Below are 27,039 nucleotides of genomic sequence, written 5' to 3'. Positions count from 1 at the left end.
TTCATACTCGTTGCCAAACCCACTGGCTCCAGGTCATCAACAAGACCCTGCTAGGTAAAGTCCCCCCTTATCTCAACTTGCCTACCTGGTTAAATAAAGGTGAAAAAAATATAAAAAATAGATACTCCAATTTCAACACAAATGGTAAAGGTCATTCTGTCTTAGAGAAAGGGAATTTCCATCTGTCAATATATCACAGAAAAACTAAATTAAGTTTCCACGAAAAGGACAAAACTTATTTTGAAGAATATCCCTGGTCTGCCTTGCACTGTGAGGGACATCACATGAAGATAAAGATGATATGCGGCTCCCCTTACAACACATACTTCAAGACAACAGGGGCAATAACAATGGTTTCCTTTGACATGGAGGAAATGGCACGAGCACGCTGTAGTCTTTAATATGGGCCAGGCTGACACATGCATTCTCTGACCGGCTCAGTGAGATGTCCTGGGAATAGGGTGCCATATTATCCAAAAGATTAGGTTGCCATTTGGGAACATCTGAAAATCTACCTCATCAAAGAGTATCTTAAATAAGACATCTCAGTCTTATGCCGCCCCATAAAATGTTTTAACTTGCACTTGTCTTTTCCTACTAGTGTAACCAATGTGAAATGGCTAGCTAGTTAGCGGGGTGCACGCTAATAGCATTTCAAACGGTGACGTCACTCACTCTGATACCTTGAAGTAGTTGTTCCCCTTGCTCTGCAAGGGCTGCGGCTTTTGTGGAGCGATGGGTAACGATGCTTCGAGGGTGGCTGTTGTCGATGTGTGCAGAGGGTCCCTGGTTCGAGCCCAGGTAGGGGCGAGGAGAGGGACGGAAGCTATACTGTTACACTAGCACTGACTTTGCTGATAACTTCTTTATTGAGAAAAATATCACAACGACTGTGATATGTGGTTGTCTCAACAAGCTATCTTAAGATGAATGCATTAACTGTAAGTTGCTCTGGATAAGAGCATCTGCTAAATTACTCAAATCTAAATGTAAATTTGGGATGCAGCCCTTGTCTGGTATGAATTACCGGAGAGAATAGGAGCTGTGAAGGCTGGAGAGAGCGTGTCAAGATTCCAGAGCATCTTCTCCTGATGAGAGTATGTCTGGAGTGCATGCACATTTGTGCATGCGTGCATTTGTGTGTGCGCATGTTTGCGTAAAAATGTGTGTGTGTGTGTGCACATTTGTGTGTGTGTGTATGACAGAGTGAGTGAGTGCAAAAGAGTGGGGAGTGAAAGACGAAAACACTCCAATCCTGTTCACACTTCCAATCCCATGACATGTTCCACCTGGCAACAGAACAGCACAAACTTATTCAACCCATTAGTTCAATTTACTGTAATGGTTTCCCTCTGTCCCATCTACTTCAAACCCAATCCATTGGGATCAATCAAATGTTTTGGAGAACCTTGCACTTACAGTAAGCTGACAGTCTATATGTAGTTTATGCATATACAGGCATACAGATGCAAAATGAACAATACATTCATTTTTATTTTTAATGGCTGTCCTTGAAAAGAAAAGTCCAAGCCCATGATTTGCCAAATGAAAAGGTTGTCCATATGCTGACATGCTTACTGCACAACGGGAATACACATCTGTTCCCTGCACTGCCAAGAAGAAAGGAAACAGGGCCAGGGAAGGTAAATCCATAAAATACAGACTGTCAAGTACACTTTTTTTTTACCAATAAAGTGCTGACTGCTCAAATAACTCAAGACTAAAGCAAAAAATAAAAAGATCTTCCAAGATTTAGGCGCTGTCCTTTATTTTTACGACACAAGCACCAGGTTGCATTCCATCAAAATATACATTCAATATTTAATCAAAGGCCTATAGTCAAGTACACAAGGAAAATAGCTTATTTTCAAAAACTGCCTGTGGTTTCACAAAAGAGTACCGTGTTGTTGATGCTTTGATGACATCCAGTAATTTACAGTCACCACATTATTTGGTTCCCTGAGCCCGTTCTTGTTTTGCCTCATCAGATTTTCAAACATCTTGTTTTCACACCTACCAACATTAGGTTAGTCTACATAGATAGACGATTTACATCTCTCAATCAAACAAGTTATCTAAATGTCCAGGTTTATGTCAGGATGATAAATGGCCCCGTATTTAGGGCGTCTGCAAAGTACTACTCATTTAGCTGTTATGTAGATGTAATCGGGAACAACAGTGTAAAATGAATGAAATGGAACCAAAACAGTGTCATAACTCCCATGGACCTGAACGTAACTCAACTACACATAGTGGCCTGGTAATGGTCAAACAGAATTTCACATCAACACACCTAAATCATTGCTAACAACATAGTCCCCGATATAATCAATTGAAGATAAAGGAAAGCTGCATTACGAGTTCACTCAAATGCTGTACCAGAGGTTTGGTACCAGTACCCCCTGTATATAGCCTCACTACTGTTATTTTACTGCTGCTCTTTAATTATGTGACCAATTTTTTTGGATTTGATTAAAAACCTGTTAAAACCAATGAATCCCCAACTTCCAGGACACGCTGCCGGGCAAAGCAAATACACATCAAAAAGTTCTGAGCCAAAATCCACTTTTCACAAGTGGCTTCTGTGGATAGGGTCAGTATGGTTAATTTTCAAGGTCACCAGGAGGGGACAAGACAAGCTTTGCCGGACTAAGCCACCCTTGCAAGTCAACAGTAAGTAGGAAAGGGCTCAGAAACCCTAGCACTACAAACCTGATTCCACTAATCAACTCATCATCAAACCTTTGGTTAGTGGAATCAGGTGTGTAGTGCTAAGCAAAAAACTCAAATGTGCACCACTTTGGGTCCCCAGGACCAGGATTAAAAAACACCGCTCTAAGTGAAACCCATTTCAGTCTCCTTTATTTATATGGTCTCTGATGTAGTATGCTTACACTCGCTTGACCGGTTCCACAACAAATTCTATTATTGGAAAAAACTCTCTTAGACATTCTCAGGGAAAGTCAGAACCCATTTTACTAACCCCTTAAAAAAAAATCACATTTCACTTTAAAGCAAAGTGCATACAAATCTTCGAGAGCGCAGTACACTATATCCTATGAGCTCCAAGCCTGAGGGAACGCACTTTGGAGTTAACAGAAACAGAGTAGACTGACTGGACTGTGCCACTCACAGCCCTGCCAATACGATGGGGGGTATTACTGAGAAGGCAGGGAATCACCACCTTGATGTGCAAGTAAATATTACACAATTAGTAGGGCGGTTGAGGGAGTCCTTGAGATCTCGCCGATAATGTAAACATGCGGTGGAGGATTATTTTTAAGTATTCACAAATTATTGTCTCTTTCTTGGAAGAAATCAGCAGCCACGTGAGCAGCCTTCTCGCCAGGTGTGATTTTGGGCAGCTCCATGGTAATAAATGTGACTGTTCCTGGTGCAAAAACAATGTCCTATCCTGGAGTTTGAGTAAATGACATTACTAAGCTGCTCCCGAATGTACTAAACCAGGACATGGACATCGATTTTATCATAGTCCATGTGGGTTTTAATGACATTAAGAAGGGCAGCTCTGAACAATTGAAACTGGATTTTTAAAAACTGATTGACTCTCTGCTAGACACTACTAAAAGACCCATCATATCTGGCTCTGTGCCCTCTCTGAATCGTGGCATTGAACGCTTTAGCAGGATTATTTATCTTCGCAACTGGCTACATGATTATTGCAGCTCAATGGGTGCAACTTTTGTTGACAATTTCGATACCTTTTAGAAACAAAACAAGTTTTATAAAGGAGGATGGGATCCACCCAAATCATTTGGGTTTCTGGATCCTTTCACAGCATTATACAGCTGCGTTGAGACAATGACTTATCAACGACCCTTTGCCTGTTTGATGGTTCGTCGGAGGGCATAGTGGGATTTCTTATAAGCGTCCGGGTTAGAGTCCTGCTCCTTGAAAGCGGCAGCTCTACCCCTTAGCTCAGTGCGGATGTTGCCTGTAATCCATGGCTTGTGGTTGGGGTATGTATGTACAGTCACTGTGGGGACGACATCATCGATGCACCTATTGATGAAGCCAGTGACTGATGTGGTGTACTCCACAATGCCATCGGAAGAATCCCGGAACATATTCCAGTCTGCGCTAGCAAAACAGTCCTGTAGTTAAGCATCTGCTTAATTCGACCACTTTTTTATTGACCCAGTTACTGGTGCTTCTTGTTTTAATTGTAGCTTGTAAGCAGTAATCAGGAGGATAGAATTATTTTCCGATTTTTCCCTCCCTTTTTCCCTCTAGTTGCACATTTAACATGCTGATAGAAATTAAGTTAAACTGATTTAAGTTTCCCTGCATTAAAGTCCCCGGCCACTAGGAGCGTTTTCCTGTTTGCTTATGGCGGTATACAGCTCATTGAGTGCGGTCTTAGGGCCAGCATCGTCTGTGGTGGTATGTAGACAGCTACGACAAATACAGATGAAAACTCCCTAGGTAGATAGTGTGGTATACAGCTCTACCTCAGGCAAGCAAAACCTTGAGATTTCCTTAGATATCGCGCACCAGCTGTTGTTTACAAATATACATAATGCGCCACCACTTGTCTTACCAGAGGCTGCTGTTCTATCCTGCCGATAGAGTATATAACCCACCAGCTGTATGTTATTAATGTCGTCGTTCAGCCACGATTTGGTGAAACATAAAATCTTACAGTTTTTAATGTCCCGTTGGTAGGATACACATGCTTTTAGTTCGTCCCATTTATTTTCCAGCAATTATACGTTGGCTAACAGTACGGATGGCAAAGGCAAATTAGCCACTTGTCGCCTGATCCTCACAAGGCACCCCAACTTACTTCCCGACCTCTTTCTCCATGTCAATCTCTCCTGGCTCAAAGTAGAGTAGAGATTGACTTTATCACTACATGTACTTGTGAGAGGTTATGACATTTTGAAAGCATCAAGCTGTCTGTTTAAACGACTACCACACAGCTCAGACACCCATGCATACCCCACAAGACATGCCACCAGAGGTCTCTTCACAGTCCCCAAGTCCAGAACAGACTATGGGAGGCGCACAGTTCTACATAGAGCCATGACTACATGGAACTCTATTCCACATCAGGTAACTGATGCAAGCAGTAGAATCAGATTTAAAAAAAATGATAGAAATACACCTTACAGAACAGCGGGGACTGTGAAGCAACAAACATAGGCACAGACACATGCATACACACACATGATAGCATACACACAAGTACACATGGATTTTGTGTTATAGATATGTGGTAGTGGAGTATGGGCCTGAGGGTACATCCTTAAATGTGTTGTGAATTCTGTAATGAATGTAGTGTAATGTTATTAAAATTGTACTCACTTAATTTTGCTGGACCCCACGAAGAGTAGCTGCTGCCTTGTCCTACCCTCAGCATAAGACATTGTTTTGGAACTCACCCTTTTCTACCTCCCCTCCTTTGTCTTCCGCCACTTTATTATGGTGCCTATAATAAGTAGGCCTATTCACCCCCTTTTTTCACACTTCGTGGGATTGAAATGTGGATTTATTTGGGATTTTTTTGTCATTAATCCGCACTCCACAGTGTCAAAGTGAAAAGAAAATGGTATAAATGTTAACAAATTAATAAAAATTATTAACTCAAATATCTTGATTGTATAAGTATTGGAATTGGCAAGCCTAATTAAGTTCAGGAGTAAAAATTGGCTTAACAAATCAAGTAAAATAATAGGGGTTCACATGGTTGAATGACTACCCCTTTCTCTCGCCACCCTAATATGATGAGCGTACCTGTCAAGACACATTGTCATAACTATAGAATTGTCAAAGTATATATTTCACTAACGTGCTCAAACTAAACAGTGGACCAAATGATTCTACTCCGTTTTTCCTTAAACTATTGCAAAGCGATTTATGAAATGTCAGGCTTACTCAGTTTAGGGTTGCAGCTAGACTCCCTTGATTTTTGGTCATCAGCAGACTCTGGGCAGATGGGCCACTGTGGCTGATCCTGGCCGACGGGCCACTCTGGCTGATCCTGGCCGACGGGCCACTCTGGCTGATCCTGGCCGACGGGCCACTCTGGCTGATCCGGGCAGTCAGGCCACTCTGGCATCTCCGGGCAGTCGGGCCACTCTGGCATCTCCGGCTCTGGCGACTCCTGACTGACGGGCGGCTCTGGCGACTCCTGACTGACGGGCGGCTCTGGCGACTCCTGACTGATGGGCAGCTCTGGCGACTCCTGACTGACGGGCAGCTCTGGCGATTCTTGACTGACGGCAGCTCTGGCGACTTCTGACTGAGCCGACGCACTGGAAGCCTGGTGCGTGGTGCTGGTACTGGGGTTATCAGCCTGGGAACACGCACCTCCAGGCTAGTGCGGGGAGCGGGAACAGGACGAGTCGGACTGGGCTGACGTACTTGAAACCTGGTGCGTGGTGCTGGTACTCGACGTGCCAGACTGGGAACACGCACCTCCAGGCTAGTGCGGGGAGCGGGAACAGGACGAGTCGGACTGGGCTGACGCAGTTGAAACCTGGTGCGTGGTGCTGGTACTCGACGTGCCAGACTGGGAACACGCACTTCCAGGCTAATGCGGGGAGCGGGAACAGGACGAGTCGGACTGGGCTGACGCACTTGAAACCTGGTGCGTGGTGCTGGTACTGGACGTGCCAGACTGGGAACACGCACCTCTAGGCTAGTGCGTGGAGCGGGAACAGGATATATAGGACCTTGGAGGCTTACTGGCGGTCTCGAGCTTAAACCTGGCATCGCCCTTTCTGGCTGAATGCCCACTACCCCCTGGTAAATGCGGGGCGCTGGTATAGCGCGTACTGGCCTAAAAGCACTTGGCCTTGCCATAATACTCATTACCCCGAAGCACGAGACCTGTCCATTAACTGGCTTCTGTGAAACAGTCCGGGGATTTGGCCTGGGGCTCCAAACTTGCCCCGCCAAACTACCCATATGCCCCCCCAATTTTTTTTATTGGGGCTGCCTCTCGGGTTTAATCGCCAGTCGTGTTCCTCGGTAGCATTCCCGGTCTTTGCTCCATTTCTTCCATGGGCCCTCTCCGGCCATAACTTGCTCCCATGTCCATTTCTCCAATTCAAATTCCCTCTGCTCCTTCCAGTCCACCTGTTGCTCCTTCCTCTGCTGCTTGGTCCTTTTGTGGTGGGAGATTCTGTCACGGTTATCGCTGGTAAAGGAGGACCAAAATGCAGCAGGACTGTGTTTGTTCATTTTGAACATTTATTAAACTCAAAATGAACACCAAAACAACAAAACAAACTCACGATCACCGAACAGTCTTCTCAGGCTCATACACGCTAGACAAGAAACAATCTCCCACAAAAACCTACACCAAACAATTACCCATATATAGGACTCTCAATCAGAGGCAACGAGGAAGCACCTGCCTCCAATTGAGAGTCCCAAACCCCAATCAGCCTAACATAGAAATACATTAACCAGACTACACATAGAAATACATAAACATAGACCATAAACCAAAAACCCGGAAATAATAGGTTCCATAGGGATAGGTCCCGAGTGGTCCCGAGTGGGGGGGGGTTCCTCTGCGAGATTCAATATATATATTTTTTTAACCTTTATTTAACTAGGCAAGTCAGTTAAGAACAAATTCTTATTTACAATGACATCCTACCCCAGCCAAACCCGGACAAAGCTGGGCCAATTGTGTGCCGCCCTATGGGACTCCCAATCACAGCCAGATGTGATACAGCCTGGATTCGAAGAGGGACTGTAGTGACGCCTATTGCACTGAGATAGAGTGCCTTAGACTGCTGCGCCACTCGGGAGCCCAATAAGGATAGGTCCCAAGTGGGGGTGATCCTCTGCGAGATCCATGGGTGTCATTACAGTGTAGGGTAGGTCCCGTGAAGTGCCTAGTGGGGGAATTCCCCTGTGAGATCTGTAAGAGAGACGAAAGTCCCAGCCACAGTGGCCGTGAAGCCAGAGGTGTGCGTGTGTGTGTGTATGAATGTCAGAACAAGATTCGTCAGTAGTAACAGTAGCAATAAAGAGAGAGGTTGGTCCAAGCCCTATTGGGACAGATTAAGTAAATTGACAGACACAACAGTATCAACATGATCCAGGTAATCATAGAGAGGTACGAACACACGTGACCCCGGTTACATATTATCCGGGACAAATAGTACCAGGGGAGGACAACCCTTGACGAAATGGGGGAAGGGTCTCCATGAAAGGATAGAGTGGAGCCAAGAGTGTGAGGAAGATTTTGTCGAGCTCAAGAAGCAATTGTGTCAAGCACCAGCACAGGGGTTGCCAAACCTAAAATTACCTTGTAAAATGTTTGTTCAAGAACACGAAGGACATTGTAGTGCGGTGGTAACGCAAAATCATGGGGGAAAAGAGAGACCAGTAATGTACTGGAGTAAATCGTTAGACTCGGTGGCAAGAGGAATGCCACCATGCCTGAGGGTGGTACAAGCGACAGAAATGGTGTTGCATAACACGACTTCGATTACAATGGGGGAAAAAGTGGATTTGTATGTTCCACACGCAGTAGCAACCATAGTCAACAGCACCAATGCACAACATGCTACTTGTGCGAGATGGACAGAAGTGTGAAAGCACATTTTGCAATATTCTCAGTAGATAGCCCGGCATCACAGGGCTAGCTATTTAGACACCCAGCAAGGGGGCAGTATTTTCACGGCCGGATAAAAAACTTACCCGATTTAATCTGGTTACTACTCCTGCCCAGAAACTAGAATATGCATATAATTAGTAGATTTGGAATGAAAACACTCTAAAGTTTCTAAAACTGTTTGAATGGTGTCTGTGAGTATAACAGAACTCATATGGCAGGCCAAAACCTGAGAAGATTCCATACAGGAAGTGCCCTGTCTGACAATTTGTTGTCCTTCTGTTGCATCTCTATCAACATTACAGCATCTGTGCTGTAACGTGACACTTTCTAAGGCTTCCATTGGCTCTCTAAAGCCGCCAGAAAGTGGAATGGGGTGTCTGCTGTCTCTGGGCAAAGTACAGCAGCAGAGTTTGTAAGTGGTCAGCCTGGGGACAGTGAGACTGTGATGCGCGTTCACGAGACTTCTCCATTTTTTTCTTTCAGCCTTTGAATGAATACAACGTTGCCCGGTTGGAATATTATCGCTATTTTACGAGAAAAATAGCATAAAAATTGCTTTTAAACAGCGTTTGACATGCTTCTAAGTACGGTAACGGAATATTTTGAAATTTTTTGTCACGAAATGCGCTCGCGCGTTACCCTTCGGATAGTGACCAGAACGCACAAACAAAATCTAGGTATTTGGATATAACTATGGATTATTTGGAACCAAAACAGCATTTGATGTTGAAGTAGAAGTCCTGGGAGTGCATTCTGACGAAGAACAGCAAAGGTAATCCAATTTTTCTAATAGTAATTCTGAGTTTAGGTGACCCCGAAGTTGGTGGATGTCAAAATAGCTAGCCGTGATGGCCGAGCTATGTACTCAGAATATTGCAAAATGTTCTTTCTCCGAAAAGCTATTTTAAAATCGGACATAGCGATTGCATAAAGGAGTTCTGTATCTATAATTCTTAAAATAATTGTTATATATTTTGTCAACGTGTATCTTGAGTAATTTAGTAAATTCCCTGGAAGTTTTCGGTGGGTATGCTAGTTCTGAACATCACATGCTAATGTAAAAAGCTGGTTTTTGATATAAATATGAACTTGATTGAACAAACATGCATGTATTGTATAACATAATGTCCTAGGAGTGTCATCTGATGAAGATCATCAAAGGTTAGTGCTGCATTTAGCTGTGGTTTGGGTTTATGTGACATATATGCTTGCTTGGAAAATGGCTGTGTGATTATTTGTGTCTATGTACTCTCCTAACATAATCTAATGTTTTGCTTTCGCTGTAAAGCATTTTTGAAATCGGACAATGTGGTTAGATTAACGAGAGTCTTATCTTTAAAATGGTGTAAAATAGTTGATTGTTTGAGAAAATTTAATTGTGGTATTTTAGTTGGTTTTGTATTTCGCGCCGTGCGATGCCATTGTTGGCTAGGGGTTCCGCAGGCGGAACAACTGTCCTCAACAGGTTAATGTATTACTTCTTACACTGTTACCCCAGGAAATCTTACGTCTTATTACATACAGCCGGGAAGAACTATTGGATATAAGAGCAACGTCAACTTACCAACATTACGACCAGGGATACGACTTTCCCGAAGTGGATCCTCTGTTTGGACTACCACCCTGGACAATGGATCGGATCCCAGTAGGCGACCCAAAACAATGGCATCGCAGAAGGGGCAGACGGAGTGGTCTTCTGGTCAGGCTCCGTAGATGGGCACATCGCTCACCGCTCCCGTGTATACTATTTGCCAATGTCCAGTCTCTTGACAACAAGTTAGACAAAATTCGAGCAAGGGTTGCCTCCCAGAGAGACATCAGAGATTTTAACATTCTCTGTTTCACGGAAACATAGCTCACTCGGTATACGTTATCAAAGTCGGTACAGCCACCCGGTTTCTTCACGCATCGCGCCGACAGAAACAAACATCTCTCTGGTAAGAAGAAGGGCGGGGGTGTATGCCTTATGATTAACGAGTCATAGTGTTATCACAACAATATACAGGAACTCAAGTCATTTTCTTCACCTGAACTAGAATTCCTTACAATCAAATGCCAACTGCATTATCTACCAAGAGAATTCTCTTCGATTATAATCACAGCCGTATAAATCCCCTCCCAAGCAGACACCTCGACGATCCTGAAAGAACTTCATGGAACTCTATGTAAACTGGAAACCACATATCCTGAGGCTGCATTTATTGTAGCTGGGGATTTTAACAAAGCTAATCTGAAAACAAGGCTCCCTAAATTTTATCAGCATATCGAATGCGTGACCCGGGCTGGCAGCATTCTGAATCATTGCCACTCTAACTTCCGTGACGCATACAAAGCCTTCCCTCGCCCTCCTTTCGACAAATCTGACAACGACTCTATTTTGTTGCTCCCAGCCTATAGACAGAAACTAAAACAGGAAACGCTTGTGCTCAGGTCTGTTCAACACTGGTCCGACCAATCTGATTCCAAGCTTCAAGATTGCTTCGATCACGTGGACTGGGATATGTTCCGGATAGCCTCAGACAACAACATTGATGTATACGCTGATTCGGTGAGTGAGTTTATTAGCAAGTGCATCGGTGATGCTGTACCCACGGTGACTATTAAAACCTTCCCCAACCAGAAACCGTGGATTGATGGCAGCATTCGCGCAAAACTGAAAGCACGAACCACTGCTTTTAATCAGGGCTAGGCGACCGGAAACATGACCGAATACAAACAGTGTAGCTATTCCCTCCGCAAGGCAATCAAACAAGCTAAGTGTCAGTATAGAAACAAAGTAGAGTCGCAATTCAACGGCTCAGACACGAGACGTATGTGGCAGGGTCTACAGTCAATCACAGATTACAAAAAGAAAACCAGCCCCGTCGTGGACACCGACATCTTGCTCCCAAACAAACTAAACAACTTTTTTGCTCGCTTTGAGGACAATACAGTGCCACTGACATGCTCCAAAACCAAAACCTGTGGGCTCTCCTTCACCGCAGCCAACGTGAGTAAAACATTTAAACGTGTTAACCCTCACAAGGCTGCCAGCGCAGACGGTATCCCTAGCCGCGTCCTCAGAGCACGCGCAGACCAGCTGGCTAGTGAGTTTACGGACATATTCAATCAATCCCTATTCCAGTCTGCTGTTCCCACATGCTTCAAGAGGGCCACCATTGTTCCTGTTCCCAAGAAAGCTAAGGTAACTGAGCTAAACGACTATCGCCCCGTAGCACTCACTTCCGTTATCATGAAGTGCTTTGAGAGAGTAGTGAAGGATCATATCACCTATACCCTACCTGACACCCAAGACCCATTCCAATTTGCTTACCGCCCCAATAGGTCCACAGACGATGCAATCACAATCACACTGCCCTAACCCATCTGGACAAGAGGAATACCTATGTAGAATGCTGTTCATTGATTACAGCTCAGCATTTAACATCATAGTACCCTCCAAACTCGTCATTAAGCTTGAGACCCTGGGTCTCGACCCCGCCCTGTGCAACTGGGTCCTGGACTTTCTGACGGGCCGCCCCCAGGTGGTGAGGGTAGGAAACATCTCCACATCGCTGATCCTCAACACTGGGGCCCCACAAGGGTGCGTTCTCAGCCCTCTCCTGTACTCCCTGTTCACCCATGACTGCGTGGCCATGCACGCCTCCAACTCAATCATCAAGTTTGCAGACGACACTACAGTGGTAGGCTTGATTACCAACAACGACGAGACGGCCTACAGGGAGGAGGTAGGGGCCCTCGGAGTGTGGTGTCAGGAAAATAACCTCACACTTAATGTCAACAAAACAAAGGAGATGACTGTGGACTTCAGGAAACAGCAGAGGGAGCACTCCCCTATCCACATCGACGAGACACTAGTGGAGAAGGTGGAAAGTTTTAAGATCCTCAGCGTACACATCATGGAAAAACTGAAATGGTCCACCCACACAGACAGCGTGGTGAAGAAGGCGCAACAGCGCCTCTTCAACCTCAGGAGGCTGAAGAAATTTGGCTTGTCACCGAGAACACTCACAAACTTTTACAGATGCACAATCGAGAACATCCTGTCAGGCTGTATCACCGCCTGGTACAGCAACTGCTCCTTCCACAACCGTAAGGCTCTCCAGAGGGTAGTAAGGTCTGCACAACGCATCACCGGGGGCAAAGCTTTTGCCCTCCAGGACACCTACATCACCCGATGTCACAGGAAGGCTAAAAAGATAATCAAGGACAACAACCACACGAGCCACTGCCTGTTCACCCCACTATGATCCAGAAGGCGAGGTCAGTACAGGTGCATCAAAATTACGACCGAGAGACTGAAAAACAGCTTCTATCTCAAGACCATCAGACTGTTAAACAGCCATCACTAACATTAAGTGGCTGCTGCAAACATACTGACTCAAATCTCTAGCCACTGTGAAAATAAAAAATTGGATGTAATAAATGTATCACTAGTCACTTTAAACAATGCCACTTCATATAATGTTTACATACCCTACATTACTCATCTCATATGAATCATCTACTGCATCTTGCCTATGCCGCACGGCCATTGCTCATCCATATACATATACATATTCTTATTCATTCCTTTACACTTGTGTGTATAAGGTAGTTGTTGTGAAATTGTTAGATTACTTGTTAGATATTACTGCACAGTCAGAACTAGAAGTACAAGCATTTCGCTACACTTGCATTAACATCTGCTAACCATGTGTATGTGACCAATAAACATTTGATTTGATGTGATTTGATTTTAGTAGTAGCAGGGGTTACTAAGGTAACATTGTTGGGATATTATCTTCTAAGGGCATTGATGTTGAAATGGATATACAGTGCTGAGTTACCTCAAGATGAGGTAAAGTTGATTAAGGCCACCGCACGTGTATATGGCTATGGAGGAAGAAACAGATGGGGAGCAAAATTAAAATGACATGGCTTGGGAACACCTCTTGGAGCCTGTGGCCGGACTAGGGAAGACTGGGTGAAAGAATGAGGAGGTTTTTTAGGGCCTTCATTTGTGTGGAACTGAAATGTCATGCTGTTGTTTGACGAGAGATGGAAATAAGAGTGTGCATAGTGTGATTATAGAACAGAGGCCATAAATCTTGGATTTGTAAACATAATCATCAACTGTGAATGTTAATCATGTTTTATTTTCTGTTCAGGTTTTATTATCATTGTTTGTTCATTTCTAAGTAATTTCCAAGTTTATATAATGTTGAACAGCATGGAGTTAAATGTTCAAAAGGGGGGACTGATGGGTTCTGACTTCTAAACTTAAAATATTGTTAATCATCAGATAGCCTATGGAAATGAGGACTGCCACAGTCTGGATCGTACACCAAAAGTTAATGATTCACATCACATGCTTTACTCCAAGACATACAATCATTAAATATTAGCATGATAATCCCATATTTATTTTGGAGACCCATTTTTGCGGCTCAATAATAAAGTTGATATCTTCATTTTCCCACTAATGTGCTCTGATCTAACAAAACGACGGGGTGAGGGGGAGAAAAGGGGAATCTTCCCGAAAGCAGTTTGAAATACCATCCTTTAACAAGAACAATTATGATTAACAATGGTAATTACAATCATTAAGAGTTAAAGAGATACTACCACAACATTAAATGTGCCATTTTGGGGGGGATACTTAGAAAATTACCCGACTAAGGTTACATAATTCATTATGTAAGCTCAGTTGTCCTGAGTCTGCACAACTCTGCCAGGACCTAGGATCAAAGGAGACACTCAAGTGTTTTAGTACTATATCTCTTGACACAATGATGAAAATAATCATGGCCTCTAAAACTTCAAGCTGCATACTGGACCCTATTCCAACTAAACTACTGAAAGAGCTGCTTCCTGTGCTTGGCCCTCCTATGTTGACCATAATAAACGGCTCTCTATCCACCGGATGTGTACCAAACTCACTAAAAGTGGCAGTAATAAAGCCTCTCTTGAAAAAGCCAAACCTTGACCCAGAAAATATAAAAAACTATCAGCCTATATCGAATCTCCCATTCCTCTCAAAAAAAATTAAAAAGCTGTTGCTCAGCAACTCAACGCCTTCCTGAAGACAAACGACGTATACAAAATGCTTCAGACTGGTTTTAGACCCCCATCATAGCACTGAGACTGCACTTGTGAAGGTGGTAAATGACCTTTTAATGGCGTCAGACTGAGGCTCTGCATCTGTCCTCGTGCTCCTAAACCTTAGTGCTGCTTTTGATACCATCGATCACCACATTCTTTTGGAGAGATTGGAAACCCAAATTGGTCTACACGTTCTGGCCTGGTTTAGATCTTATCTGTCGGAAAGATATCAGTTTGTCTATGTGGATGGTTTGTCTTCTGACATATCAACTGTACATTTCGGTGTTCCTCAAGGTTCCGTTTTAGGACCACTATTGTTTTCACTACATATTTTACCTCTTGGTGATGTCATTCGAAAACATAATGTTAACTTTCACTGCTATGCGGATGACACACAGCTGTACATTTCGATGAAACCCCAAAATTGTCCTCCCTGGAAGCCTGTGTTTCAGACATAAGGAAGCGGATGGCTGCAAACTTTTTACTTTTAACCTCTCTCCCCCTAGTCAACATCCAGTGGAATACCGTGGCGCGATATTACAAAGACCTTAGAAATGCTATAACTTCAATTTCTCAAACATATGACTATTTTACACCATTTTAAAGACAAGACTCTCGTTAATCTAACCACACTGTCCGATTTCAAAAGGGCTTTGCAACGAAAGCAAAACATTAGATTATGTCAGCAGAGTACCCAGCCAGAAATAATCAGACACCCATTTTTCAAGCTAGCATATAATGTCACAAAAACCAAAACCACAGCTAAATGCAGCACTAACCTTTGATGATCTTCATCAGATGACACTCCTAGGACATTATGTTAAACAATACATGCATGTTTTGTTCAATCAAGTTCATATTTATATCAAAAACCAGCTTTTTACATTAGCATGTGACTAGCATGTGACTAGCATTCCCACCGAACACTTCCGGTGAATTTACTAAATTACTCAGGATAAACGTTCACAAAAAACATAATTATTTTAAGAATTATAGATACAGAACTCCTTTATGCAATCGCGGTGTCCGATTTTAAAATAGCTTTTCGGTGAAAGCACATTTTGCAATATTCTGAGTAGATAGCCTGGCCATCACAGGCTAGCTATTTTGACACCCACCAAGTTTGGTACTCACCAAACTCAGATTTACTATAAGAAAAATTGGATTACCTTTGCTGTTCTTTGTCAGAATGCACTCCCAGGACTTCTACTTAAACAACAAATGTTGGTTTGGTTCCAAATAATCCATACTTATATCCAAATAGCGGCGTTTTGTTCGTGCGTTCAAGACACTATCCGAAGGGTAACGAAGGGTGACGCGCCGGCGCATTTCGTGACAAAAAAATTCAAAATATTCCATTACCTTACTTCGAAGCATGTCAAACGCTGTTTAAAATCAATTTTTATGCGATTTTTCTCGTAAAATAGCGATAATATTCCGACCGGGAGTCGTTGTTTTTGTTCAAAGACTGAAAATGTAAAATGGCCTCTTCACGTGCACGCGCAGGCCCGTCTCATTGTTCTCAGATCGACCACTATCCAAATGCACTACTGTTTTTCAGCCAGAGACTACAGAGTCATCATTCAACGTTCTGGCGTCTTCTGAGAGCCTATGGGAGCCTTAGAAAGTGTCACGTTACAGCAGAGATCCTCTGTTTTGGATAGAGATGACAAAGAAGGCCAAGAAATGGTCAGACAGGGTACTTCCTGTACAGAATCTTCTCAGGTTTTGGCCTGCCATATGAGTTCTGTTATACCCACAGACACCATTCAAACAGTTTTAGAAACTTTGGAGTGTTTTCTATCCAAAGCTACTAATTATATGCATATTCTAGTTTCTGGGCAGGAGTAATAACCAGATTAAATCGGGTACGTTTTTTATCCGGCCGTGAAAATACTGCCCCCTATCCATAACAAGTTAACGAGATTGAAGAATTTTTGAAAGAATGTGCAGATATTGTACAATCCAGGAGTGCAAAGCTCTTCGAGACTTACCAACTGCCAAAGGTGATTCTAACATTTATTGATTTGGAGGTGTGAATACTTACGCAAATGAGATATTTCTGTATTTAATGTTCAATAAATGTGCAAACATTTCTAAACACATGATTTAACTTTGTGTAGATGAGTGACAAAAACAATCTACTTATTAATCCATTTTGAATTCAGGCAGTAACACAACAAAATGTAGAATAAGTCAAGGGGTATGAACTTTCTAAAGGCACTGTACCTGGTTAAATAAAGGCTAAATAAATGCTAAATAACTAAATAAACTTAGCAGAAAAGAGTAAGCACATGAAAACTTTGTAAGTAGGAACTGGGTGTCCACTATCAGGTGGACCCTTTTGGTGATCGGGTAGAAAGTGGCCATTCCTTGAGCTTAATTGTTTTTTGATTGGCGCATCAATAATGACTTCAACAGAAATAGAATATGCATTTGCCAGAACATTCTCCGATTGGTAGTCACAAACAGATGACAGAGATGAACTTAAGTAATACTTGTAAGGTTGCAGCATAGGAAGGATACTGATCTCGTTATCGCGCTGAGTCAACATTTCCCTCAGCTTGGTCAGGTCTGCAGGCTGGAGCTGGGGGCTGTCTTTTTGGTCGGGGACTACCACAGGTGGGGGAGGGTTTGGGTGGTCGCCTCCCCCGTCTCCAATAGACAACCTCTCTCGTATCATTACCTGTAGAAGGGGACACATATAACAAAAACACAAAATTTACCCCCCCTCTAAAAACGAATTGTGCACCACCCAACATCAACACAACCACATTACACAGTTCAATAAAATGCATTACACATTCCACAATCCAATCACAAATGTAAATTCAACCCGCAAACTTGACCCTAAGGTACACTACCATTCAAAAGTTTTGGGTCACTTAGAAATGTCCTTGTATTTGAAAGAAAAGCACATTTTTTGTCCATTAAAATAACATCAAATTGATCAGAAATACAGTGTAGACATTGTTAACCTCTTGATGGTCGCCTAGGATAGGGGGCGCTACAGCGATTTTTGAAAAACATTTGTGCCCATTTTAAACGGCCTCCTACTCAAACTCAGAAGCTAGGATATGCATATAATTAATACTTGTGGATAGAAAACACCCTAAAGTTTCTAAAACTGTTTGAATGGTGTCTGTGAGTATAACAGAACTCATATGGCAGTCAAAACCCCGAGACCGATCGTAACAGGATGTGGAATTCTGAATTGCGGACTCAACTTCATCACTTTGCCTATAAATCACACCGTGAGCAATGGTTCATTGAGCACTTCCTATTCCTTCCACTAGATGTCCCCAGTCTTTACAAAGTGATTTGAGTCTCCTACTGTGAAAACTGACTGAATGAGAGGCTGTGGAAAGTGGTCACATGAGGAGGGCCATCACCATTATGACACCCTGGCTACCCTCCCCTTTCGAAACGTTTAGAAAGACAATGCAATCGTCCCCCTTGAATCTTATTGGAGCTCTGGTTGAAAAAGGCCCTAAAGATTTATGTTATACAACGTTTGACATGTTTGAACGAACCAAAATAAAAATTAAAAAAATGCTTTTTATTGAAAGAGGAGTCCCGTGGCCGACGGAGCTTTTGGAGCAGCCTTCAGTACGCGCAAACAAGAACAAGCTATTGGGACGTAAAGGATTAACTTTTTCGAACGAAAATACATTTGTTGTGGACCTGGGATTCCTGGAAGTGCTTTCTGATGAAGATAATCAAAGGTAAGGGATTATTGACAATAGTATACAAGAGTAGATTTGATATGCGATTGTTCCAAGATGGCGCTGACCTGTAACGGTAGCCTATTTTTCTGAGTATCGCATCCCCTTTTATCGCAAAGTGTGATTACCCAGTAAAGTTATTTTTAAATCTGGCATTGCAGGTGCTTTCAAGAGATGCTAATCTATAAATCTTAGAATGACAATATTACATTTTTTAAATGTTTTCGAATAGTAATTTAGTAAATTGTAGCGCCATTTCACCGGACGCATTTGAGGGAAAATAGTTAGTCAACGTTATGCGCCGATGTAAAATGCTGTTTTTATATATAAATATGAACTTTATCGAACAAAATAATGCATGTATTGTGTAACATGATGTCCTAGGAGTGTCATCTGATGAAGATTGTCAAAGGTTAGTGCTGCATTTAGCTGTTTTTTGGTTATTTGTGATGCATGTGGTTGGTCGGAAAATGGCTGTGGCTACTTTTACGATATACTCCTCTAACATAATCTAATGTTTTGCTTTTGCTGTAAAGCCTTTACTGAAATCGGACAACGTGGTTCGATTCAGGAGAGGTGTATCTATAAAACGATATAACATAGTCCTATATTTGAAAAAATATATATATAAAATGTTGTTATGCTAATAGCGATAGGATTTTTCGCTGGATGTCCGTCCCGAGCCCGACCAGGGGTTAATGTTGTAAATGACTACTGTAGCTGGAAACGGCAGATTTTTTATGGAATATCTACATAGGCGTACAGAGACCCATTATCAGAAACCATCACTCCTGTGTTCCAATGGCACGTTGTGTTAGCTAATCCAAGTTTATAATTTTAAAAGGCTAATTGATCATTAGAAAACCCTTTTTCAATTATAGTAGCACAGCTGAAAATGGCTGTGCTGATTAAAGAAGCAATAAAACTGGCCTTCTTTATACTAGTTGAGTATCTGGAGCATCAACATTTGTGGGTATGATTATAGTCTCAAAATGGCCAGAAACAAAGAACTTTCTTCTGAAACTCATCAGTCTATTCTTGTTCTGAGAAATTAAGGCTATTCCAGGCAAAAAATTGCCAAGAAACTGAAGATCTCATACAATGCTGTGTACTACTCCCTTCACAGAACATCGCAAACGGTCTCTAACCAGAATAGAAAGAGGAGGGGGAGGACCCGGTTCCCAACTGAGCAAGAGGACAAGTACATCAGAGTGTCTAGTTTGAGAAACAGACGCCTCACAAGTCCTCAACTGGCAGCTTCATTAAATAGTAACCGCAAAACACCAGTCTCAACGTCAACAGTGAAGAGGCGACTCCGGGATGCTGGCCTTCCAGGCAGAGTTCCTCTGTCCAGTGTCCGTGTTCTTTTGCCCATCTTAATCTTTTATTTTTATTGGCCAGTCTGAGATATGGCTTTTTCTTTGCAACTCTGCCTAGAAGGACAGCATCCCGGAGTCGCCTCTTCACTGTTGACGTTGAGACTGGTGTTTTGCAGGTACAATTTAATGAAGCTGCCAGTTGAGGACTTTTGAGGCATCGGTTTCTCAAACTACACACTCTAATGTACTTTCATGTGCCTTAATATCAAACTTGTATGTCATCTGTAAAATACAAATAAAATTGTTAAATTATGAGCCTAGTTGGTTTAGCAAAGTCAGCAACCTTCCCGCTAGCCATGATTGGCTGATATAATGAGTGGGCTGCACATGCCGAGAGATGAGTTTGGATTGGTCTGCGGTGTTGCATCTTGTGTCTATAAAATGAGCTGCTCGTAACGGGTAGATAATCCATTCCACGGCAGTTTTTTTTAAAGATACAACGTTAGCCATAGATGACTGCAAATATGTTGCTACTGCTCTCAATAACATTGCTGCCATGAATTTATCAGGCGCTCTCGACAAAGGTGTGTGAGAAAAAGTTGGGATGGACTACTTTCTGGAGGACGATCGTGCCATGCTGACTCTCTCTGCCTCTGAAAATGAATCAGACGATGAGGAAATCCCTGATTTAGCTAAAAACATTTTAATTGAAGAAGACATTGTAGAGTCTTCTGATGACAGTGATGGAGAAGAAACGGTGACAATCAACAGTGTTGTTGTCACGGAAGAAGTTGACCGAGTTTTGAAATCAGTGGAATGTCTGGTAGAAGCAATCAGACACAGAACGTCTTATTTAATAAAAGGGATTGCAGTCTGCCGTGAAGCTTTCATCCATGTATACGGGTAAGAATCTAACATTGAACCTACTAACTTTAGCTAGCTATGACAATCGGTTTATATTGCTAGTTAAAACTTGCTGTTAGCTAGCCAGCTGGAGTTTGAAGGCTGGCTCGCTAAAGTTACACTATGGATTGGGATTTTAGTAAATTGTTTAGCTAGCTAACGTTAACGTTACATGTCTAAACAAAATACCCCAAATGAAAGTTTGCTGTTAGCTAGCTAATGTTAGCGGAGGTTAGATAGCTGGCTTGCTAGCTAACATTAACTTACATGTATGAAGTGTGTGTAACATTAGTATCTGGAATTTGTCTTTCAGCATCAGTAGAACACGCCTGACTCTCCTCCACCAGTCATTAAGAAGAATGGTCTAACGCCTCCCATCAAAAAGAGAGCTGGCCGAAGCAAGCACAGGTCACACCTGAAGCATGAGAACTTGCTGCGAGTGGTGAACTTCATCAACAACTATGCAAAGGATAATGCAATAGTATTACTAGGACACAAACACTGTGGTGGAAAGCTGATGCCATCCCATGTGACAAAAGCAGCAGTGTGGGGTCTCTACAAGGTATCTATGACAACACTTGGTACGTAAAGCAGAAACACATTTGGATTATTTAATTGACCTCCAACATGATTGTCACTACTTTTATTGATCTCACATTTTTTCTGTATTTTCCAGAGGTACGTGTAGTTGGGCTGTTTTCCTTCAGGAATCTGTGGAGAAAATTGCTGCCCCACATCTCAAGCACTAAGCCGAAGACAGACCTGTGCTGGCAGTGCCAGAGGAACAACTATCAGGTCTTCAGATCTGCCAGAAGCTGTTAAGTCAGCCAAGCTGAAGAAGCAAGAGCAGCATCTCCTGCTTGTTCAGAGTGAGCGGTCTGTCTACCAGAAGATGTTTGCTGACTATGTATACACTACCGGTCAAAGGTTTTAGAACACCTACTCATTCAAGGGTTTTTCTTTATTTTTACTATTTTCTACATCAAAACTATGAAATACCACATATGGATTCACGTAGTAAACAAATCAAAATATATTTTATATTTGAGATTCTTTAAATAGCCATACGCTGACCACTTGTTGGCTGCTTTTCCTTCTTTCTGCATTCTGACTCATCCCAAACCATCTCAATTTGGTTGAGGTCGGGGGATTGTGGAGGCCAGGTCATCTGATGCAGCACTCCATAACTCTCCTTCTTGGTCAAATAGCCCTTACACAGCCTGGAGGTGTGTTGGGTCATTGTCCTGTTGAAAAACAAATGATAGTCCCACTAAGCCCAAACTAGATGGGATGGCGTATCGCTGCAGAATGCTGTGGTAGCCATGCTGGTTAAGTGTGCCTTGAATTCTAAATAAGTCACTGACAGTGTCACCAGCGAAGCACCCCCACACCATAACACCTCCTCCTCCATGCTTTAGGGTGGGAAATACACATGCAGAGATCATCCGTTCACCCACACCGCATCTCACAAACACACGGCGGTTGTAACCAATAATCTCAAATTTGGACTCATCAGAACAAAGGACAAATTTCCACTGGTCTAATGTCCATTGCTCGTGTTTCTTGGCCCAAGCATGTCTCTTATTATTATTGGTGTCCTTTAGTAGTGGCTTCTTTGCAGGAATTTGACCATGAAGGCCTGATTCACATAGTCTCATCTGAAGAGTTGATGTTGAGATGTGTCTGTTACTTGAACTCTGAAGCATTTATTTGGGCTGCAATTTCTGAGGCTGGTAACTGTAATTGACTTATCCTCTGCAGCAGAGGTAACTCTGGGTTGTCCTGTCCTGTTGCGGTCCTCATGAGAGCCAGTTTCATCATAGCGCTTGATGGATTTTGCAACTGCACTTGAAGAAATGTTCAAAGTTTTCAAATGTTCCGTATTGACTGACCTTCATGTCTTAAAGTAATAATGGCTGTCGTTTTACTTTGCTTATTTGAGCTGTTATTGCCATAATATGGGCATGGTCTTTTACCAAATAGGGCTATGTTCTGTATACCCCCCTACCTTGTCACAACACAACTGATTGGCTGAAATGCATGAAGAAGGAAATAAATTCCACAAACTAACTTTGATGAAGGCACACCTGTTAATTGAAATGCATTCCAGGTGACTACCTCATGAAGAATGCCAAGAGTGTGCAAAACTGTCATCAACACTATTTGAAGAATCTCAAGTATGAAATATATTTTGACTTGATTAACACTATTTTGGTTACTACATGATTCCATATGTGTTATTTCATAGTTTTGATGTCTTCACTATTATTCTACAATGTAGAAAATAGGAAAAAAAAGAAAAACCCTTGAATGAGTATGTGTTCAAATACATTTCACTTAGCAGTATAAAGACAGATTGACAGGGGTGAGACAATTAATTGTAATTTATCTTAATGTTCTTTTGTTGTTTGCAGGTGCACTATCCTTCGGACCCTTTTAACTCCTCGCAAGTGTGCCTTCTTTGGTATCTGCTGTGAAGGAATTCCACAACAAGTCAACTACTTGATTGATGAACGCATGTCATCCAGCAAAGGCAGCAGCGCAGTCATCAACTACATGCACCATTTCTTCACCAGCTACGGAGTTGGGGAAACACATGTGGACCTGAATTGTGATAACTGCAGTGGCCAAAACAAGAACAAGTTTGTGCTCTGGTATTGTGCCTGGCGGACCATGCACAAGCTCAACCACACTCTGGACCTTCACTTCCTGATCACAGGCCACACCAAGTTCGCCCCCGACTGGTGCTTTGGCCTCATCAAGCAGCCTTCAGAAAGACCAGAGTGAACACTTTGTCTGAGATTGCTGGTGTTGTGAAGGACAGCACTGTGACAGGGGTCAACATCCCACAGCTGGTTGGACTGGAGGATGGTATAGTGCTGGTGGAAAGCTATGGCTGGCAACAACACCTCACAAGCAGTGCCAGCACTTCAGGTGCTGACAACAACACCTGACATGCAGTACCAGCACTTCAGGTGAATGTCATTTTCATTGCATTGTATGAGGTTATTCTTTTTATCGAAAATTGGGTGGTGAATTGATGTTGTGCAAGGTTGTAATGTCTACAATTTTTTTGTTGTTGTTATTTCCTGTTTTACAACTTCGATTCTCTGGAGCCTGGTGTTGTTGTTACCAAGGAGCGTTCAGACTCAGTCGGGACCAGGCTTCAGCTGCTGCACAACGCTGACATCGTTCCTCCCATAGATGGTCTGCCTGTACAAGCACCACCTTGACTGGACACAGCTAGACAAACGGATCTTTTTGAGAAGATCAGGGAGTTTTGCAACGAAGAGGCTATGGACATCACATGCCCTGCACCAAAGTCAAGGGCAGGACAGAAACAGACTCTCCGAATATAGATTCCCTTGTTCATGCGTGGTTTGGACAGACCAGTCATCAGCACTATCTGCAGTCCCTCTATTCAAATGTCTCTCTCCTAACACACAAGCCATACATTGCTGCTACTATCATTTTTTCATCCTTTTGCTCAGCCACTTTACCCCTGATTGTATTCTACCAATTACCTCGTCTATCACTATCGTTATTGATATTGTTTGTGTACATACTGTATATTTTATTTATATTGACACTATTTCTGATATTGCTACTATGCAAGTAACCATTGGCTGTACCGTTTACACCTTCTATAGAGACCCATCCACTTAGCAAGACTTAGAAAAATATTGATATATAAAATGAATATTTATGTGTGTGGTCGTAACATGATTTTGTGACATACCACACAGACTCACTAAACACAAATGCTTTGTTTGTAAATTATGAATGTTGGAGTGTGCCCCTGGCTATCGTCAATAAAAAAATAAAAATAAAATTGGTCTGTCTGGTTTGAGGAATTTGACATGATTTATACTTTTACTTTTGATACTTATCAATTCCATTTACTTTTGATAGTTAAGAATTTTAAAAACCAAACACTTTTAGACTTTTACTAAAGTAGTATTTTACTGGGTGACATACTTTTACTTCAGTCATTTTCTATTAAGGTATCTTTACATCTGAACACATTCTGTTTACCTGGAATTTTTCCTTATTAGTCTTAATCTTTACTACATTACTCACTGTTTAGCACATGACTTCACATGTGAATCCTTAAAGAGATGGGTGGGGCTGGCTTAAGAGGGTGTGAACAATGCTGAATGGGTGTAGACAAAGGAGAGCTCCCAGGCCCTTTTCTCAAAAGTGAGTTCACAAGTTTATCAACTTTCAAAGCAGAATTACTTTCCCATTGTTCCTTAAAAATGCAGTGTATGATATGCCATTTTGTAGCTCTCAGTCTCTACTTTTTACAGATGTAAAAAACCTATTTTCATATTTTGCTACATAAGACCGAATCCCGGTGGTGAGTCACATTTTAAAGGCCCTTCTCTTGGCATCAGAAGGCCATTTTTGCAGTTTTAAATCTAATGTCTTGCAATTCTATACATTTTGCAATAGGATAGAGAGAAAATGTAACAATTTTAAAGCTTAAATTAATGTGCATTTATGTTAAAAACTAAAATTTGGGGGGAATACAAGAATTCAGTTGAGAAAATGCATAATTGATGGAGTACTGTGGATACCAATATACCTGTGAGCCTCCCAGGCCCATGTTGGGTGAAGAACATAAATTGTGGATGAATAATATTCCAAAGTAGATTTTGTATTTGATCTGGCCGCAGACCCCCTGCACTACCCTACTTTGGGAACCACTGCTCTAAACATTAAAGCAGGAATCCGCAGGTTGTGGGTGTGTAAGGGAGTGCGTAACTGGCATCAGGGAAGTCAGGCGCAGGAGAGCAAAACTTGGTCATCAACGGAGCAGTTTTATTCATAAAACCACCGGTAACTAGAACCAAAAACAAATGGGTACAAAACCCGTCGCGCACCAGAGAAAACGTGCACATGCCCTTACAATTAACAATTCCGCACAAAGACATGGGGGGAACAGAGGGTTAAATACACAACATGTAATGAGGGAAATTGAGACCAGGTGTGTGAGACGACAAGACAAAACAAATAGAAAAAGAAAAGTGGATCGATGATGGCTAGAAGACTGGAGACGCCGACCGCAGAGTGCCGCCCGAACAAGGAGAGGAACCGACTTCGGCGGAAGTCATGACAGTACCCCGCACCTTGACGCGCGGCTCCAGCAGCGCACCGACACCGGCCTTGGGGACGACCCGGAGGGCGAGGCGCAGTGTGATCCGGACTGAGATGGTGGAACTCCTGTAGCATTGAAGGGTTCAACACGTCCTCGACCGGAACCCAGCACCTCTCCTCCGGACCGTACCCCTCCCACTCCACGAGGTACTGAAGGCCCCTCGCTCGACGCTTCAAATCCAGTATGGAGCGAACGGAGTACGCAGGGGCCCCCTCGATGTCCAGAGGGGGCGCAGGAACCTCCCGCACCTCAGACTCCTGGAGCGGGCCAGCCACCACCGGCCTGAGGAGAGACACATGGAACGAGGGTTTAATACGGTAATCGGGGGAAAGCTGTAACCTGTAACAAACCTCGTTCACTCTCCTCAGGACTTTAAATGGCCCCACAAACCGTGGGCCCAGCTTCCGGCAGGGCAGGCGGAGGGGCAGGTTTCGGGTCGAGAGCCAGACCAATCCCAGGATGACCAGAGGAGGGTGACGTGTGGGCCCAATAGATCAACCGGTCACGGACAGCAGACGGGACGTACAGACGCCCAGCGGGACACTGGATGGGAGCGGGCTCTGTAAGCAACGCCTGCTCAATGTCCACATCCAGCTCCCACACCACCGGCGCTGCAGGAGGTCGGAAGTATGGGCGTATGATCCATGGGCCGCTCCTCTGTGTCATACAGCCGGGAGAGTGTGTCTGCCTTCACGTTCTGGGAGCCTGGTCTGTAGGACAGGATGAAAACAAAATGGGTGAAAAACATGGCCCACCTTGCCTGACGAGGGTTCAGTCTCCTCGCTGCCCAGATATACTCCAGATTGTGGTGGTCAGTCCAGATGAAAAAAGGGTGTTTAGCCCCCTCAAGCCAATGTTTCCATGCCTTCAAGGCCTTGACGACAGCCAACAGCTCCCGGTCCCCCACGTCATAGTTTCGCTCTGCTGGGCTGAGCTTCTTCGAGAAGAAGGCACAGGGGCGGAGCTTTGGTGGTGTACCCGAGCGCTGAGAGAGCACAGCTCCTATCCCAGCCTCGGACGCGTCCACCTCCACTATGAACGCCAAAGAGGGATCCGGATGGGCCAGCACGGGAGCCGAGGTAAAGAGAGCCCTCAGGTGACCAAAAGCCCTGTCTGCCTCAACCGACCACTGCAAACGTACCGGTCCCCCCTTCAGCAGTGAGATAATGGGAGCCGCTACCTGACCAAAACCCCAGATAAACCTCCGCTAGTAGTTGGCAAACCCTAAGAACCGCTGCACCCCCT

The 27,039-nt window shown here is 43.3% G+C and overlaps 1 protein-coding gene across 2 annotated transcripts in view; it reads right to left on the bottom strand.

Moving 5' to 3' along the window:
- The window catches only part of kif6 (kinesin family member 6), a 288,300-nt gene that overhangs the window by 126,053 nt on the left and 135,208 nt on the right, over positions 1–27,039 (bottom strand). For both annotated transcript variants that reach the window (XM_082957633.1, XM_082957634.1), the window contains one exon: positions 17,213–17,372. In XM_082957633.1, the coding sequence (XP_082813759.1) occupies positions 17,213–17,372 (160 nt within the window). The remainder of the gene's footprint in view (positions 1–17,212; positions 17,373–27,039) is intronic.

This window comes from Salmo salar, chromosome 11, assembly GCF_965601325.2.
Source record: "Salmo salar chromosome 11, fSalSal1, whole genome shotgun sequence".
Lineage (NCBI taxonomy): Eukaryota > Metazoa > Chordata > Actinopteri > Salmoniformes > Salmonidae > Salmo > Salmo salar.
This window is presented reverse-complemented; position numbering and strand designations above follow the sequence as displayed.